At 50.6% G+C, this 18,983-nt stretch overlaps 1 protein-coding gene across 3 annotated transcripts in view; it reads right to left on the reverse strand.

The window, feature by feature from the left end:
- TNS1 (tensin 1) overlaps positions 1-18,736 on the reverse strand; it is a 109,163-nt gene extending 90,427 nt beyond the window's left edge. For 2 of the 3 annotated variants that reach the window (XM_012555556.2, XM_023731280.1), the window contains exons 1-11: positions 15,641-15,809; positions 12,941-12,991; positions 11,679-11,801; positions 11,196-11,260; positions 9,529-9,612; positions 5,015-5,127; positions 4,508-4,568; positions 4,197-4,272; positions 3,486-3,615; positions 1,260-1,325; positions 1-99 (exon numbers count right to left, since the gene is read on the reverse strand). In XM_012555556.2, coding sequence (XP_012411010.1) covers positions 1-99; positions 1,260-1,325; positions 3,486-3,615; positions 4,197-4,272; positions 4,508-4,568; positions 5,015-5,127; positions 9,529-9,612; positions 11,196-11,260; positions 11,679-11,801; positions 12,941-12,991; positions 15,641-15,808 — 1,036 coding nt within the window. In that variant the 5' untranslated portion in view covers position 15,809. Of the gene's footprint in view, positions 100-1,259; positions 1,326-3,485; positions 3,616-4,196; positions 4,273-4,507; positions 4,569-5,014; positions 5,128-9,528; positions 9,613-11,195; positions 11,261-11,678; positions 11,802-12,940; positions 12,992-15,640; positions 15,813-18,686 lie in introns of those variants that run through there. The other variant, XM_023731281.1, reaches the window with a different exon arrangement.
- Positions 18,737-18,983: the final 247 nt, after the last annotated feature.

Below are 18,983 nucleotides of genomic sequence, written 5' to 3' on the forward strand. Positions count from 1 at the left end.
GATGCCCACCGAAGTTGTCATAGGAGTCCCAGCGGATGAGGGGGTCGGAAGTATTGTAGTCCACGGACACACTTGGCCCATTCTCCAGGTGCTCCATGCCTGAGTGGAATGGGGGAGGGGGGCAGTGAGAAGAAGGAAAACGAGATCAGCAGCTGGAAGAACAGAGGAAGCCAACCAGCTCCCCCAAGGGTGTTCCTCAGGGACTTCTCATTTTCTTGAGCATGGGGGGAGTGGGGCCAGGGGGAACCAGTGGCTTAAGTTGGAAGGAGAATCCAGGAGTCTGGTTTCTTGCATTCTTGAAAAGGCTCATACCAGGTCATAGGGGTAAATCAGGACAGAGGCACTGAGGAATGAAGACCCTTAGGAGGAAGCTGGGAGGACCCTCTGACTAGGTAGCTACCTCTTTCTCTTCAGTGTCCCAGGGGCTCCTGGGGCAGTGCCAAGAGACCCTAGAGAGTCTGCCCCTGGAGTCAGGGGAACGGCTGTGGGAAAGGCTTGCATAGGGTCAGGGACAGCAGGGAAGCCACAGCCTTAACTTTAAGAGGACACAAGGCCTCTGGAAGTTCATCTTAGCCAGCCCCCTACCCCCTACTTGTGATGCCCTCCACTCTAGTCAGAAATCTGAGGGGAGAGGTGGAGTCTCTCCTGTCTATCCAGAGGAAGCCCCAGGAATGAAGACAGCACAAGCCACAAGCCAGGCCTTCCAGGGGAAGTTACCATCCTGGCTTAGCAGTCCTCTCTTTAATCTGTCCAGCGTTCCTCTGCCTGTAACTAACTTCGTCTCATCTTGTTCTCTTCTCAAATAAAACTGGGAAGAACTGGTCTCCATATAAAACATTCTAGAAGCTTAAAGGTTATTATATTGGCCTTCTTGTCTTCAGGTTGGATCACCTCAGTTCTTATAAATACTCATCATCCGTCCAGCAACTTTGAGTGTCCCCCTAGCCACTCCTTCCATCCACCGCAGCCCTCAGTCTCTGAATATAACAGGATGATGACCTAATGGGACCAGGACAGTTTATCCAGCCCAGTGCCTCTCTGTCTGCTTTTTTATTTTTATTATCCAGAGATTAAGTCACTGGTTCTTGTTTCGCTGGGGGTCCACTCTGATACCCACATCCTTTACTGCTGGCCTGTCTATCAGTCACAGCTAACTTCATAAGTGTAGAGTAGACCAGTGGGATGATGGTAAAGTGGGATGGGAGCCGGTCTGGACAGAGAGAAGGGGACAAGATAACAGATTCTAACTTGGTTTATACCTTGAATTTTCTCTGGCCCATAAGAAAATACAAACTCCACTTTGCCATATTCTGGAAACCGATCATCTGAAAAAGGAGAAGGAAAAACAAAAATGGGCAATTAATTCCCACATAGGACTCCATAAAAAGTTTTCTTAGAGAAAAAAATTTAAGTTGTACATGTATAACCAAACCAAACTCACTGACATAGAGTCAATTCTGACTCATGGCAACCCCATGCATTATGGAGTAGAACTGCTCCATAGTGTTTTCTTGGCTATAATCTTCACAGAAACAGATTACCAGGCCTTTCTTCCATGGCACCACTGGGTGTGTTTGAGCCACCAACCATTAGATTTAGTAGACAAGTGCACACCATTTGTGCCATCCAGGGACCCAATAAATGTTTAATAACATAATAGGATATATATAGATAAACAAATACAGATGTTATTATTAACATTATTATCATTATATATTCTGCCCACCCTAGCTCCAATCTTACTTGTCTGAGGTGACCATTTCTATTTTTTGTTCTACTAGTGGTTTCCTCTAAGACTCTAAATAATAGCTTTATGCCATTATTTCTAGATATTTTAATTTTATTTTAATTTTCAATAATCTCTACTGATTTACCACTATAAAGATGACTAATCTGGCTCACTTATACTACTCTCATCTCCCTTCTTGTTAAATCTGCTTAGGTTTATTATCATTATTATTATTTATTCATTCTATTGATTGCCTTTGAGACTTTAAATACTACAGTTAAGCCTCTATCTCTTGATCTGTCCGTTGCAAATGGTGTCTCTGACTCCCACCATGTAAGAGGAGGAAATTTGTTTCCCCTCCCCTCCCTCTACCTGTCCCCAACCCCACCTATATTTTGTCAGCTATATCTTCATTTTTCCTTGTTAAGATGGATCACATTTACATTCCACTCTGTAATTATAACAGCATTTCTGGGTTTTCCCTCGTGGCTCCAGTGCAGGGAAAGCCCATCACAGAAGCCTCCTTCTCCTGCATGGGCCCAACCACACTGAAGGGCTCAGGCCCCATCTTCTGAGCCCCCAGCTCTACTCGCTGCTTTCTGTCCTGAGCCCCATGCGGACAGAGAGCACCATCCACTCATTACAGAAAGAAAAGTTACAGCAGGAACGGGCATCCTGTGCTTGTCTCCGTTAACGCGCGCATCACTTCACAAAATCAGATTTGTGTGTCAGTTCCTCCCACAAGACTGTGAGCTCCCTGAGGGCGGGGCCTGACTTCTTTCTCTCTATATCTCTAGGGCCAAGCACATACCAGCTACACACAGACATGCATGAGATGCTTGTTAGATGGATGGATGGATGGATGGACGGATGGACGGACGGACAGACAGATGGAAAAATAGATGGATGGATGGGGATATGCTCTGGGCCAGAATGTGATATAGCTAAAACCTCAAATGGATAGAGGGAAGAAGCAAAGAGAGACACCAAACCTTCCCTGACAACCTCCCTCTTACCGTGGAAAATGGTTCTCCTGTCACTGCTGCCATTATCCACCAATCAATTGCTGTTGAGTCAAGTCCGACTCATGGCGACCCCATGTGTGTCAGAGTAGAACTGTTCCACGGGGTTTTCAATGGCTATGACCTTTCAGAAAGAGATCGCCAGCCCTTTCTTCCAAGGCACCTCAGACAGATTTGAATAGTCAACCTTTTAGTTACTAGCCAAGCACTTAACCGTCTGTGCCACAGCACCTCCATTATTGCTTTCATTATGCTGTAGGATAATTATTTCTTGCTAGATCTGCCTCTCCACTCAATGAGGTTTCTAAGCTCCACCAAGGCAGAAACTAGGCCTTTTTTTTTTTTAATCCCCAACACTTAGTACAATGTCTGGCACAAAGTAAATGCCAATGAATGTTGAAAAAATGCTTCTCAACAGGACACATGAGACAAATTAGGAGAACAAGATGAGGGAAATACAGGAAAAGTAGTAATAAAAGGTTGCAAGATATAAAACAGCCCAGGGATTAGGAGAAAGAGTGAGCACCATCGTTATACCCACTTCCACTGACAACCTGAATTCCCAGACCATTCCAGTCTCAAACATTCTCTCCCATTGTCACCAAGAATATCCTGAGACTTGGCAGGCCGTATGGCTAATTAAAGATGGCCCCCCTACCCAACATATCCCCTTAAGCTGGGCTCCCCTCCCTGGCACAGGAGCCCCCACCCTTGGTCCCACCCAAGGAGCCCACCTTTGAAGGCATCATCAAGGTCCTCCTTCCCGAAGACAATACCCAGGTCATGGATGGCACAAGTGTGAAACTGCACACGGAAGATGACATCACGTGCTGGGCTGCGGAACTTCTTGTGGTAGCACTTCAGCTGGGTGGGAAGGGGAGTAGAGCTAGTCAGGAAATCAGGTCCTAGGGGTCTTCTTTCTCAGCTCCTCTGACTAGGCCCCCAGGCTCACCCCAAACCCAGTGAGGGAGAGGTCACCAACACCAAACAGGATCTCAGAGCTCTCTGGGGGAACGTCTAGAACAACAGAGAGTTGGAGGCCAATCTTGCCTTGACCTTCCAAGACGTTCCTGCACAGAGAACTTTCCAGGATGGGAAAAGAAGGAGTGGATTTAAATTGCAGCAGGAAGGACTGACGTTAGAAATGAGGGAGTCCTTGTCACCAATAGGAAGCCAGGAGGTAACCAGCTCACACTGAGAGATTGTTCCTTGGAGATGTTCCAGAACAAGAGACAAACCCAGAAGAAGGGATGTCTAACTCAGAGGCAAGGAATGGACAATGGATCGTTCAAGGTTGGAAGGCCTTGCAGGAGCCCTGAGAGCCTACGACTTCAAAGCTGGGAGCCCACCATGTTGTCTAGAGAGGCAAGAGTGGGGCAGGAAGAGAAAAGGAAGGAGAAAAAAATAAATGAAGGTGGGGTCTGAGTCAGAGGGGTGGCACTCACCAAGATGTCTCCTTTTAAGAGCAGCCCAGGCTCGATGGTGATGCAGATGCTGGTCTGGCTGTCTCCTTGGACATTGCTACGGAGAGAGGTGGGCAGAGGGAGAGAGGCCATTGAGAGTGGGGACAGGAAGCAGGTTTTCTCCCTGCTGTCCCTCTCCCAGAGGGCTACTGGGAATCCACACTGACTTCATCCCTTCAACTCTCTCTGGAAGAAGAGTTCAGCTGATGTCAACTTCTGGGCACCACTATCCCCCCGGTCCTCAGCCTGGGGCTTTGGGCATCCCTGGCCTCTCGTTCCCATGGAATACCTACTAGATGCCAGATGTATAAACAGGTTGCATGGCCTGGTAGATCCGGAGAAAGGGCCGACACCCTGTAAGGGAGGGATGAATGTTAGCTAAGAAGGGGAAACAGTAGGAGACAGAAGGGGCAGAGGAGAAAGAACAGGAAGAGAGAAAGAAGGGAAGGAATGGAGAAAGGAGAGGCAGGACGGGAAAGGAGCAAAGAGAAAAAGAGGAAGGAAACAAAGGGAAGAGAAAGGGGAAGGAATGCTAACTTTCCATTTGAAAGCATTTTAAGTTTAGAGACCATTGCCAGATCCCAACACGATCTGCCAGCACGCATTGCAAATAGCAAACCCATTCTGCAAATGAATAGACTGGGGCTCAAAGAAGGCTCCATCTTTGGAGCCATTGAGACACCAATCCAAGCCTTAGGACTCTGCAGCTAACAGGCTTTTTAACACCCAAGGCTGCTTTTTAAGAGAAGGAGCTAGAAGGAGGCAGAGGGGAAGGAAAGCCAGAAAGCTCGGGCAGGTACCTCCTTTAGACTCGAAGTTGGGGATGCCGTGCATGATCACGTGGTGCAGAAACAAGGGCTTGTTGTTCATTTTGATGGAGCCGGAGAGGAGGCCGCTGAAGTAATGCACGTACCTGCAGCAGGGAGAAGGGCAGCTTTAGTGATGGAGACCTGGCCTGGGACGGAGACCCCAGCAACCTGAGACTCTGGGGATAGGTGGGGTGGTGCAGGGCAATGCTCTGGGAGAAGAGAAAGCAAGGATGGCTCTGCTCCTGGAAAAGGAGTTGGCAAGACTAGAATGCCAGGGATTGGGTCTCTAAGAGCTACAGATTCTACCTACCTAATCCTTCCTCAGAGTGCCTGGGTGGTGCAAATGGTTAACATCCTAGGCTGATAACCAAAAGGTTGGAGGTTTGAGTCCACCCAGAAGTGCCTCAGAAGAAAGGCTTGGTAATCTACTTCTGAAAAAATCAGCCATTGAAAACCCTATGAAGCATAGTTCTACTCTGACACACACAGGGTCACCACGAGTTGGAACTGACTCCGTGGCAACTGACGTTAATCCTTCCTCACCCTCAATCTTAAGATCTGTTCAATCTTAAGATCTGAACAAACAGGCCAGAACGGTAAAGACAAGGGCCGGGTTGAACAACAGGAACAATCTGTCAAGCTTGTAGACGTAAATTTTGTCTAAAGGGAAGAATAACAGGCTGAGGGACTGGAGACCTAGGTTGGCATAAAGAATCTCCATCAGTTCTGACATGCTGTGATTTCTTCTCCGGGAAGACTCAAGAACTGGGAGACCACATCTGTCTGGGCTACTTGGAGCCCCAGGTAGAGAGAGCTAGCAGGTACTTCTAGATTTGGAATCAGGTCAAGCCAAATATCCCACTTGGAGTTCTCCAGTGCCCCCTGGTGGTCAACATGCACATCTCTCTCCTGCTTGACTCGGCCCAAGAATCTCACTCACTCTGGACAGAGATCGCTTCCACACATTCCTGACAGGCATCATTTAGCTGCTCACTACTGCACAAGGCAGGCTGATCAATCATCAAACAGCTCTGACACCTTTACACAAGTCCAAACCAAGCTTACACTTAAACTCACAGGCCCTGGTTCAGCCCCAAAAGATCCACCAGCCACATGAAGTCCTGCAAATAGTGATTATGAGCTCAATAATCATAATCCTTAATTTGTTCATATCACTCTAAAGTCCAAGAAATCCATCTGTATAGATCATTTCATTTGATATTTGAAGATAACTCCCTTCCAGTAAGTATTTCTCTCTCTAGGGCCAACATTCCCCAATTCTTTTAACAAACATCCTGTTGGAAGAATGCAAGGATTAACTCATCTCCATTCCTAGACAGAGAGAGAAAATTAGGTCCAGAAAGGGTTGGGCATCCCAAAGACACACAGCAAGAACATGCAAAGCTGGAAGTGGGCGGGGAGGGAGGAAATGAGTCTAGAACTCCACTGCATCTGCTTGGGCTAGAGGTTGGACCATTGCTATTGGTTGCTTGGCCCTTCCTTCCTTTTCTGACTGGCCACAGAATGCCAAGCTGGGCCAACCAGGCCAATCAGAATGCATCCTGAGACTTTGCAGGGGTCAGCGGGAACTCTCTGAGTAGGTGGGACCAGAACCCACATGACCATGACAACGCTCCCTTCCTGTCAATTGGCTCCTTGGCTTGCCTCCAGGCCTACGCTCCTCTGTCCCTGGGTCCAGGTGGGGCCACCTCGGACTACCCAAGTGAGACAATCTGATGGGCACCACAAGCCCCTATTCAGGCCCTTGTCCAGCCCCCAGCCCTGCTTCTCAAACCGGAAACCTGGAATCACAGAATTCCTATCAGATCTCCTGATCGTTCAAACAGGATGTTTCTGCGTGCTGGGGACAATGAGTCCAGGGGTGGGTTGACAATGAATCGGGGAGCTGCAGGCATAACCCCTCCCTCCTCTTCTCCTCCCCCTCCTCTCCTCCAACTGCTGCATCCGCCTGCAGGCAACACAGACAAGAAGGTGGGAAAGTGCAACAGACGCATAATAAACCCAACAGTTGCACTTTCACATTTGGGCACAGGCGGAATTACCCACCCATAAGCAGATGCAGTTGCAGATATGAGCTGCAGGTCTGACACAGATAATGTAAACACACACATACCAATTACATGTTACATAAGCACACACTGAGCATAATGCCTTTCCCAAGAGATAATCCTGATCCCCAGCCTCCAGGCTTTCACTGCTCAGCTCCAGAGATGGGACTGATCTGTCCACACTCTCCAAGCCACATCGTGTTGTGGTAACATCATGCTCCTCTATTTGTATCCCTTGTCCTTCAAGATCAAGGACCACACCTGTTCCCAAGACCACCAGTTATACGTGGTGAGCCACGAACTGAGGAGCCAGTATTTGACCAATAGTTCTTTCCTCCCTGAGATCTCTATCCTGGGAAAACGCATTGATCCACAGTTGCTGTGTCCTAGGGCCTAGCCAGAAATTTTCTGCACATAAAAACATCTATTTCTGATCGCTGATCTAGAGGCTGGCTATCAGCTGTCTTGCTGTAGTTGTAAGGTGCTGGGTTGCCTGAGGACTCCCTCATTTCTTCTTGGGCTTCCCACTACAATGGCAGAAGCAGCCCCCAGCTGTGCCAGCACACTTCTAAGCAGCCAAGTAGGGTGGGAAGGAATGGAGTTTGTGTTGGGGCCCTTCAGCATAGAGAGGCTGGGAAGCTCCAGGGCCCTGCAGCCACGGGGTCCTGCCTGCCCAGTCAGTGTTTTGGGCTCATAGACATGCAGCCGCTACTGCTACTGCTGCTGCTGGAAAATTAAATGGGCCACCTGTGGCCTACAGGCCTTTGCACCTGCTCTTCCCTCTGCCTGGATCCTTCATCTCAGACCTTCACTTGGATGCTGCCTTCTCCCTCCTCACATCTCACCTCATATCACCTTCTCAGAAAGGTTGGGTCCTCACTCCCACCCCCCTCACTGTCACTCTGCTGTGTTTTGTTTTTCCCTTCAAAGCACTTTCCACTCTCTGAAATGGTCTTCATTGTGTATGTACTTGGCTATCATCATCCCCCCACCAGAAGATAAGCTCCATGAGACCTTCCTTGTCTGACAGATTCAGCACCACATCCTCAGTGTGTGGAACAGTGTTGACACATCAGAAGCAGGTGGATGGCAGGTCCACAACTCCCAGCCATAAAAGGAGTTGGGCCCTCATCCCACTCCCCAGTTCTCCAGTTTGGGCTTGAGTTTCCACCACTCTGGCTCTCGTTCAGCTACAGCATCCCCAAGGACCACCTGGCCCTGATTAATACCCCTTGCCTTTCTGTGGATCAGGCCCCATTAAACATGTCATCCACAGAGCACAGTGGGACAGTGGGCAGCAGAACCCAGGGGGCAAAGCCTAGACACCAGAATCATAAGGTCTTTGGGTGAACTCTACTTGCTAGGGACTTGGCCATGTCACATCCCCTCCCTAAGCTCAGGCTTCTCATCTGTAAAATGCAATGTCCTACATCTTCAAAAATCATTATTCAGATTTGGGCTCCAATTCATCTCCTCTGAGAGGTATTCCCTGACCACCCTCATTAAGTAGCCTCTTTCTCATCCCACGAGCTCTGGTCTCTGCAGTATGTGATTCCCTTTCCTTTACAGCACTTATTGCTCTCTTAAATTGTCTTGTATGTATGTTTACTCATTTAATGTCCATCTCTCTCAACAGAATAGCAGCTCAATGAGGGCAAGGACTTTGTCCTGTTCACCTGGCTATCTTCTGTGCTTATAACATAGCAAAAACAAACAAACAAACCCACCGCTGTCGAGTCAATTCCGGCTCATAGGACAGAGTACAGCTGCTCCATAGTGTTTTCAAGGAGCAGCTGGTGGATTCAAAATGCCAACCTTTTGGTTAGCAGCCGAACAGTTAACCACTGTGCCACCAGGGCTCCTGGAATATAGTAGAGGGCCTAAAATTTGCCAGATGAATGAATCCATCCATCCATCCATCCATCCATCCATCCATCCTGCCCTGCCTGCTTCCTTCTTGGGCTATTGTGAGACTCCAGTGAGACCACGTGGTTGAGAGCTTTGGTAAAACTTTCCCAACAGAAGATGACCCTTTCCTTGGGTCTCTGTGACCTCCCCAGAGCAGGTGGCCATGATGTCAGCTTTCTAAAGGCTCATTCAAGCACAGAGCAACCTCGTTGCCAGGGCCAAGAATAGCACGTGCCTTCTTATACAAGCCACAGATGTATTCCCCCTGGATGACCCTGCTGCTCTCTGGCACAGGCCTCAGGAGTTAATTGCCGTGCCAACCTGTCTGAGCACACCAGCTGGCCCATGACCTCACCCAAGTCCTGAATCCACACCACCCCAGACACCCTCAGGCTGGCATATGAGCACCTGTGCTTGGTACGCCGCAACCTGGGCACGAGATTCCTCCCCTGTGAGTACACAAGTCTAGTGCCCACATACAGTAAGTACTCAAACGTATGCACTGGGCTGCGAGCCCCAGAGACCCACCTTCTCTGGGATGGTTGACCAATGGGAACAATCTTATCCTCATAGAATCGCTTCATTGCAAACCGGTCCAGAGCCTGGTCTGCACTGCAAGGAGAGACAGATGGTCAAAGGAGACGACTCCCACGTCCAAGAGCCCTTCGTCCCCCACCTCAACTTCTCTAGGCCTGCAGAGCCCTCCCTGGTGCCTAGTGGAGGACAGACCTCTTCCTCTAGCCATCCTGTGCTGAGAAGCTTTCAGGAAAAGAGTGCTCCAGCATTTATCCATCCCATATGGTGCAGTATTCAGCATGTGGGCTTTGGAGCCAGACAGCCCGAGATCTCATCTCAAGTCCACTTCTTATTAGCTATGTGTCTTGGGCATGTGACTTAATCTTTATGAACCTCATTTTTCTCTCCTGTCAATGAGGGTGATGAGCACTCCTCCCTCAAAGGTTGCAATGGTGATCAAGTAAGATAACAGCTGGCACACAGTAGGTACACAGGAAATGTTCACCATTAAGCAAAGATTAGGCTGGGTTGGGTTTCTTAGAGTCATAAACTACCATCCTACTGGCAAGCTCTCCATAGAATCTTTGGCCCATCAACATGGAGCACTTAGATCTTGTAGCTCCCTGTTCTTGATCTCCAATGACTTCCCGTCACTCTCAGAATAAACTCCAAAGTCTTTATCAAACCTACAAGGCCCCACTGGCTCTGCCCACCACTGTCTTCCAGCTTCATTCCTACTGCTCTTCCCCTCCCTCCTTCTGTAGGGCCCAGACACGCCCGCCCCCTCTCAGGCCTTTGTCCTTCCTTCTCTCTGTGCCTGGAAGGTTCATCCCCCAGGCTTATATGACTCAGTACTCCCCATCCCCCTACATTTACTCAGGTCTCTGCTCAAATATCACCTCCTTAAGAGGTCTTCTCTGACTACCAGGCCACCCCTTCTCCTACTGTCTTTCTCTGTTCTCTTTATTCTTTCACAGAATATGTATCAGCTGATGTTATGTTACGCCTTTCCTTACTTATTTCATGTCCATGGGGAAAGCGGCTTGGCTTTGCCCACTACTGCACGGATCCCCAGCACCTAGAACACTGCCAGGCACTGTGGATGTTCAATAACCATTTGTTGAATGACTAAACAAGTGAAGGAATGAATTCCTCTGTCTCTGAAAAATGGAATCAGAGTGGCATTCATCACAAGTTGCTTCCTGTTCTTACTCCAAAACACCTAGGTGGGAAGAGGTCCCTGCTGGCCAGAGGCAAGGAGATGGACAAGGTGGCTTCTAGATTGCCCTGCTGGCCCCAGATCAAATCCAGCGTTTCTTCCTGACTCCCTCCTGATCACCCAAAGAAACAGAATTCAGTATGGCAAGGAAAAGTGGCCCTAGGAAGCTGGCCAGATGGGGTGCCCATGACAGGGCCTGCCCACATAGGCTGCCCCACCAGAGCCTTGGATGGAGAAAGGGACTCTCCTCTATCCTGCTTTCAGCCAACAGACTCCTGCCTCAGAGCTCAGAGCTATGGGCAGGCACCTTCTCCTCTTCTAGGGGCTCTCCCACCCCATCCTTATCCCCTCTCATCACTTCTGTCCTTTTCCTCCGATCCCTGGGAAGGAAGAGGCCATGGGAAGGGGCGGAACTCCTGTTGCCAATGTTCAGAGGGTGGAGGCTCAAGACCCCACTTACCTGGCAGAAATGTTGCTGTAATGCATGTAAGCCGCGATGACCACACCTATCCTGCCTCGGCTTCCCTGAAAGAGCCCCAAACACAAAAGCCTTTATTTCCAAGACCAGACCTACTACCCCCGGGCCCACGCAGAAGCCTGGGAGGAAAAGGGGTGGAGGCTGGAGATAGGTGTGGTGCTAAGGGAGAATCTAAGGAGGAAGGGGGGACAAAGGGGAAGAAAGAGGGTGGGGCTGAGCCTCAAATAGAACAAACACAACTGAGTATGCCCTGCTCTTGAGGGACCCACAAACTGGTCTCCTCACTTCTTGGGGTGCCCCCTGATACAGAATCGGTCAACCTCTAGAAAGGCGAAGAGACACAGGTGGACTTGCAGGCTCATGCAGTCCAAAGACAGAGGCAGGTAGACACTCTCATGCAAGGACCCCTTCAGGCATGCTCACACACACATGCACACACACACGCCCTGCAGCCCCCACTCTGACCTTGTTGTGTAGCACGACAACATTGTGTGGGTCAGCGTTGAGCCAGGTGTCCATGGCCTTGCAGATGCTGCAGATCTTCTCCAGGGCGGGGGTGTGCAGGTCGGGCCAGCCAAATTCCAGTACCTAGGGTCCAAGCCATGAGTGAGAAGCACGCAGAAACCCTGGAAAGCCAGCCAGGGCAGTGGGAGTGGCACAGACACCATTTGCCACAACCGAGGGCAGCAGCCAGCAGCAGCCAGGCCCTGGTTCCTGCCCTGTGTGTCACTGGCACAGGACTAGAGACGCTGGGACCCTGGGCTCGGCTCTGGCACTGGCTTACTGCGAAGCCTCAGGCAAGTCATGGCCCCTCTCTGAGCCTCAGTTTCCCCATATGTGAATAAAACAAGGGCTTGGAACCAATGACCCCAAGGCCCCTTCAAGCTGGCCCTGGCCTCTAAATATGCTGAGGGACACCAGCCTTGCCCTCAAGCTCTCCTTCCACAGACAACACTGAGGCATGGCTCGGGACGAAAGCAGGAAGTGCAAAGGGCTCCCTGATGGCTCTGGTCTTGTTCAGGCCCTGGACACACTGGCCATCATTATTTCCACAGCAAATGAGAGTTTCTCAGGCTAGCCAAGGGAAGCTCAAAGGGACAGAAGGGTAGATTTGAATAACAGTCTTCAGGCTTCTTAAAACTTTTCTAAACTCACAGGACTTTAAAGTCAAAGAGAATTTCTGCTTGGAAGGGCCCAGAGATCACTTCTAATGAGCCGTCCACTTTCAGAGGTGCAAATGGAGGCCGAGAGAAGTCTGTTGCCTGCCCATGGTCCCACAGCGATGGGCCCCAGGAGTCAGAAGCCAGGAGCCAACATCCAGGGCAAAGCCACTCAAGACCCATTGAGCAAACACAGTAGGAACTGGCAGTGAGAAAGTCTAAAGCAGCCATTCCCAGCCCTTCTCAATCCAAGATACTTTTCAGTAAAGCAAACAATCTCCCAAGCCCAGCCTCACTCCAGAGATTCTGTGTGGCCCTTGAGGGGCAGGCTTGGTGGTAAATTACTGTGTCCAGCTTTACGCTCTATAATTTGTATTATGAAAACACTAAATATATTATTTTCTATTTCCCAAATGTAAGATGGCTTTTTAACTTTGAGCAGGTCTTTCGAACTATCACAGCACTTCTCCCAAGATTCTGATGTGCCCCCTCCCGCCAGTGGAAATCACCACCCTTGTTCTCTTCAGGTGGAAAGAGTCCTCCACCCCAAAACGGCCATCAGCTCACCTTGGCATGGAGCTTCGTGATGTCAGGTCTGCGCTCAGAGAGGTTGAAAAGCTAGAAGGAGAAAAAGGAAGAGATTGTGGATGGGAAGAGCTGAGGAGGAGAGAGGGAGGACCATGACAAGAAACCCACTGGGCCACGCTGGGATTGTGGTGTCATCTCCAACTTCCTCTAAAGCGTCCTCTCCACCGATGGGCGGAGCATAATGGTCCTATCACAGCCAAGAGCTTGAGCCATGAGCTACCTGAACCGCTGGCCCATCTCCATCCTTTCCTTCTCTTTCTCTCTCACTTAATGGAAGTTCTATCCATACATGAAAGTACAGTGGAGTCCCATCAGACATACATTGACTATAGGAACTCAACTACAAGTTCTCAGGAAAAAAAGAGGGAGAGAGAGAAATAGATAGTCAACATTCCCCTCAGTGACCTATGTCCTGAACTGAAGATGAGAAGAGGGTGGAACCTGCCTCAGGTCCCATGTGCCACCCCCAAGGGAGCATCTCACCACGCTAAATAGGAGTCTGGTGCTAAATGATAACCATTGTGGCCATCCCTGATTTCCACTTCACACGTTGACTTTATAACTTCACCTCATACAAGATACAACTTCTCTGTGGTCAGATACCCTCCATGAGAGGGTGCAAACCATCCTGTGTGGGTCCTCTTGACACCCCTCTCCCATCAGATTCCCTCCAACACCTAACCATACATACCCTCAGGAAAACCCCATATTCTCACGCCTACAGGAATCTCCCAGTGTTGGGAATTGCTGTCTCTACTTCTGAAGAAAGCCTCCAGAACTCCCCATCTCCACCCAGCTCTGTGCACAGCTGCCTGGTGGACCCTGCCTCACTGCCTACAAAACTCAAAGACCCCCTACACTATCTACTGAGGAGGAATATTCACCACCTGCCAGCCCTGTGCTAAGGATTTTGCATCTAACAGCTAGTTTAATTCTCACCACAACCATGAGAGGTAGTGTTATTATACTCATTTTACAGATGGGGAACCTACACTTAGTAGTAAGGTTAAGAGCCCAGGATCATTTGGTTAGTAGGAACAGAGCCAGGATTTGAACCTAGGGCTTTCTAATGTTTAAAGTCAGTCTCTTAAAAAATGCTCCAACACAGCTAACAGATGGGCCTTCGCAGTGGGTTGGATAGTGTCCCCCCAGATTCACGTCCACCTGTATCCTCAGAATATGACCTTTTCCAGAAATAGGGTCTTTCAGATGTAATTAGTTAAGGATCTTGAGATGAAATCATCCTGGATTTACGTGGGTCCTAAATCCAATGACTGGTGTCCTTATAAGAAGAGGAGAGAAGAGGACATAGCAAAGGGAGGGTCCTCCCCTAGAGCCTTCAGAAGAGCATGGCCCTGCCGACACCTTGGTTTCAGACTTCTACCAGAACTATGAGAGAATAAATTTCTCTTATTTTAAGCCAGCAAGTCTGTGGTAATTTGTTACAGCAGCCACGGGAAACTAAATACAGCTTCCCACATTCCACTTCTGCTCAAATGCCCTGGGGCAGCCCCTCGAGCTTACACAGATCTAATCCGTATGTCCAGTCCCCATGGATCTCCCAAGTCCTCCTCTGGAGTCCAGGATAGGCCCAGCCCCTCAGGTCAGCCTTCCCAACATTAGCGGCAACCACCACCAGCCACCTTCACCCACCCAGAGGTGACTCCCCTGCGCCAGGTGCTGAGCCAGGTGCCAAGCCAGGTGCCAGCCACCCAAGATTCCTACAATGCATGCTGCGTGACTGCCCTGAGACTTCTCAGAGGCACCAACACTGTGCCAGCTCTGCCACTTCCTGACCCTATGACCCTAGGCAAATAGCCCCATCTCTCTGTGCTCCAGCAAGTACCTGCTTTCTAGCGCTGCTATGAAGGTTAAATACATAGAAAGCACTTAGAACAGGGCCTGGCTATGGTAAGTGCTCAATAACATGAGCTTTTATTATTCTCTTCTCCTGATCAACACACACACAAGCACACACATACACACACACATGACTTGGGTTCCAGATGCTACATTCCAGCTGCAGATACACTCCTTATAACATAGTTGGGTTGGAGAGTGAGTGAAGACTCAGGCCCCAAGAGATGCCCACTGTGAAGGGCAGGTTAACAGAAGGAAGAGGAACAGCTGGGTATTATGGATGGAATTGTGTCCCCAAAAAAGATATGTTAAAGTCCTAACCCCCAGTACCTTTGAACATAACCTTGTTTGGAAACAGGGTCTTTGAAGACATTATCAGTTAACATGAGGTCATACTGGAGTAGGATGGGTCCTAACCCAATCTGAGTGGGTGTCCTTATAAAAAGGAGAACAGACAGACAGGGAGACACAGAAGAAAGATGGCCATGTGAAGACGGAGGCAAAGACTGAAGTAATTACAAGCCAAGGATCACCAGCTGTCACCAGAAGCTAGGAAAGAGGCATGGAACAGATTATCCCTCAGAGTCCTCAAAAGGAATCAACATACCCGACACCCTGATTTCAGACTCCTAACCTCCAGAACTGTGAGACAATAAATTTCTGTTTTACAAGCCACCCAGTTTGGGGTATTTTTGTTCCAGCAGCCCTAGGAAGCACTGGCACAGGAGCAAGTGAGCAGAGACACCAGCAGTAAAGAGGTGGCAAGCAGATGAAAGGATAAAGGGACACCAGACAATGGGCTAGAAGCCCCACCCTCACCAGGTAGTTGCCTCCATGTTTGGACTTGAGCATCTGGGCCACCTCTCGAAGGTTGCTTCGGAAGTTCTCCTCGTTGGCTGTGCTGGGGAAGGAGACGGCAATGATCCTCTCCGTGATGTACACCAGGTCTAGCTCACAGCTGTCCTCCATGGTCCGGCTCACACTCATGCTTCTGAGGACACAGTAGGGGCCAGAACGGGGTGGGGGTAGATCAGAATCCAGTCCCCTAGGGCAAGCCGCAGATATCTGCACCCCAACACACCACGCGTGACTCCCACACTCAGTCTAGGGTGCTGGGCTACTCGATGACCCACAGCCAAGGCTGAAGGTTTCCCCTGGCAAGGCCAGTGCAGCCAGCAGGCCAGCCTGGGAGCGCGGAGAGAGCAGAGCAGTAGGGTCTGGCAGGGACTTCAGACCATTTCAGAATCAAACAGAGATCACACCGATTCTAGGTTCCCATCAATCCTTTTGGTACTGCCTTCAACCTGGGGTTCCAGAGGTCAAGGCCAGGGCCAGAAATGACCAGCAACCCAGGAGTCCAGCTCTGCCTCCCGACACACTGCAGCCTCCTGGTCAGCCAGAAGTCTCCCAGAGGAGCCCGACTGCTCTGGAAGAGGAAGGAAAGCCCAAGCTGGGTGCTCTCCAGCACCCTGGAGCTTCGCCTTCTGCTGCCCTCCCCGGCTCTCGAGCTGTAGAGTGGGCGGAGAGGCCTCTCAGGGGAAGGGGGCAGCTCAGGTGACACACTCACTTGGATTCCAGGTAAGGGAGACCATGGAGAGCATTCCAGCCCTCCCCGGAGGCAGGCCACCTCCTGCCCTTTGTTCCTGGCTCTCTCCCCACCTCTGGCAGCTCCCACCGTCGCCTGCCGGTGCTGCTTCTAGGCAGTAGTATTCCCGACTTCTAAGGGCCCAGGAAACAAGAGGGCGCTGGGCAGGCAGCCCCAGATATCCCAGCGCCATCTGTGCTCCTCAGAGAGGTGTGGAGCCCCTCGCTGGGCAGCTCACCCTCCCTGGGTGTTGGGTGAGGGGAGGGAAGGGCTCACACCTTTACACATTCCTTCAGCTTCTCTCTCTCTCGCAGGGGAAGGGGCCCGGGCACCCACTGGGGAGCTGATGGGAAGGGGCAGTGGACTCTGGAATTCCATTCTAAAGCCCACCAGTACTTCTGGGAGCACCTCCTGCCTTCCCAACCCCCACACCTTCTTAGCCCCATCGCCAGCCTCCTAGTGTCTCACTTCCTCCTTCTATCCAAGGTGAGCAACACTCACATTTCATTTTGATAACCTTGATTACAGCAGGGCAAAGTTGAGCATGGAGGGGCAGCTGGAGAAATACCACCACCAGGGACCAGGGTATTTAAAGGTGGCAGGGTGCTCAGACATTAAGGAGGACAGCCCCAGAACCAAAGAACCATAGCAGAATCCATCTCCACCAGGGTTATGTCTGCGCCCAGCTGTTCTGATAGGGCATGGAGATGGCCAAGCCAAGGATGAGTTGTGGCTTTTCCATGGTGGGAATGATGGGGGACAGAGTGATACAGGGGCCAGTGGTCTGAGGTAAGAAGCCCAGTTTGAGTTTGACCTCTGAGCCTCAACTGTTCCTTGTCCCTCTGGGAAGTGTCTCAGTGTAACCATTAGGGTGGGGCTCCTACTCAGGCCATTGTCTACCCAAGGATAGTGTTGTAGGTGGTGACCAGCCTGGGACAAGAAGCACCACACACACACAGACACACAGACACACAGACACACAGACACACAGACACACAGACACACACACACACACACCCCGCAAAGAAATGGATATGAAGGCTGGGAGCCTCAGCTAACTCGGAGCATCCACCTCCTCACCCTCCAAAACCCCTTTGTCCTGGCTCCAAAGAAGACACTAAAACCCCATTGCCACTGAGTCAATTCTGACTAATAACGACCCTATAGGACAGAGTAGAACTGCCCCACAGGGTTTCCAAGGAGCGCCTGGTGGATTCAAATTGCTGACCTTTATGGTTAGCAGCCCAAGCTCGCCGTAGCTCTCAACCGCTGAGCCACCAGGGCTCCGTAAAGAAGACACTGGAGTGTCAGAAAAACTTGCAAGCTGGGCTCCTCATCTTCCCACCCTCTCCTTCAGCACGGGAGGGGCAGCGAGATGGAGAGGGGATGGCATACAGGGTAGTGAGAGGCATGAGTCACACAAGGTAGACCCAGCGCACTGAGGGACCTGCCCTATCCTTAGTTGGGTTCTTAGGGAGCATGAGAAGGTAGAACAGCGCCACCACCTGGACAACCTTGGCATCACAATTTGCACCCACCAGCCCCAAGTCAGTTCTCAGCTGTAGGGGAAGGTGGGGATTCTCTGAAGTGTTGCCTGCAGGACTGCGGAAAGCTGGCAGGTAGTCCTAGGGTACGTGCACACCAGGCCCTTTCCGGCTGGGGCTCCATCTCCCCACGGCCAGAGGAGCTGGCATTCTCATTCATTGCAAGAGCTCAGGGAGTGAACAAGAGGGCAGAGAGGGCAGAGAGGGAAGGGACCCAAGCCAGAGAATCTGGACTGGGGTGGGGAGGACAGACTGCATCAGCAAGCCACAGAGCTTCCCTGTCCATTCCCTCTCCCCCACCCCCACCAGCCCAGCCAGATAGAGAGCTTTCCTTCTATAAATGACCCCCCAACCTCAGAAACCCATCTCCTGAGATGAATGGGATCTAGCACAGGCATTGATGCCAGCTAGCTCTGAAGTCAAATCCTCCTGGTGGTTGCGTGGCCTTTAACAAGTCACCACCACTCTGAAACTCAGCTTCTTCACGTACCAAATGGGAAGAAAAGACTTACCTTGCAGGGTTGTTGTCAGGACTAAAGGACATCATGCAGGTAAACAAAGAATCCAGCTCAAGGTTTAGAGCGAGAACTGAGAACCTGACCATTTCTAAGTGGCTTCTAGCCTGCCTCCTCTCACTGCAGCTCTCGCAGTCACCCAAGCTCCCTACAAGGGGACCCACCCACCGTGACCCCACTGTCTGCACCCCTCCCCATTCCCTGCTGTGCGCCAGGCATACCTGATGGGCGGGGCGTGGGGCTGGATGTTTGGGGTGACTCTGGTGGAGCCCTGGGAAAAGAGAGAAGAGAGGCAGCATTATGGAGGGGGCAGGCAGTGTGGCAGGACATGAGCAGCCGAGAGCTGTCCACAGTGGCATCCAGGGCCTGGTCAAACTCAGATCCTCTTCTCTGCCAATATTCCAGCCCAGGCACCCTAAGACTGCAGCAACATAGCAACCCAAAGCCAAAATCAATGCTAGTCCTTCGTGAGTGTGGCCCACATGTGGGCGATCCCCAAGGGACAGTCCTTCCTGCCC

This window comes from Trichechus manatus, unplaced genomic scaffold (assembly GCF_000243295.1).
Source record: "Trichechus manatus latirostris isolate Lorelei unplaced genomic scaffold, TriManLat1.0 scaffold00041, whole genome shotgun sequence".
Taxonomy (NCBI): Eukaryota; Metazoa; Chordata; class Mammalia; order Sirenia; family Trichechidae; genus Trichechus; species Trichechus manatus.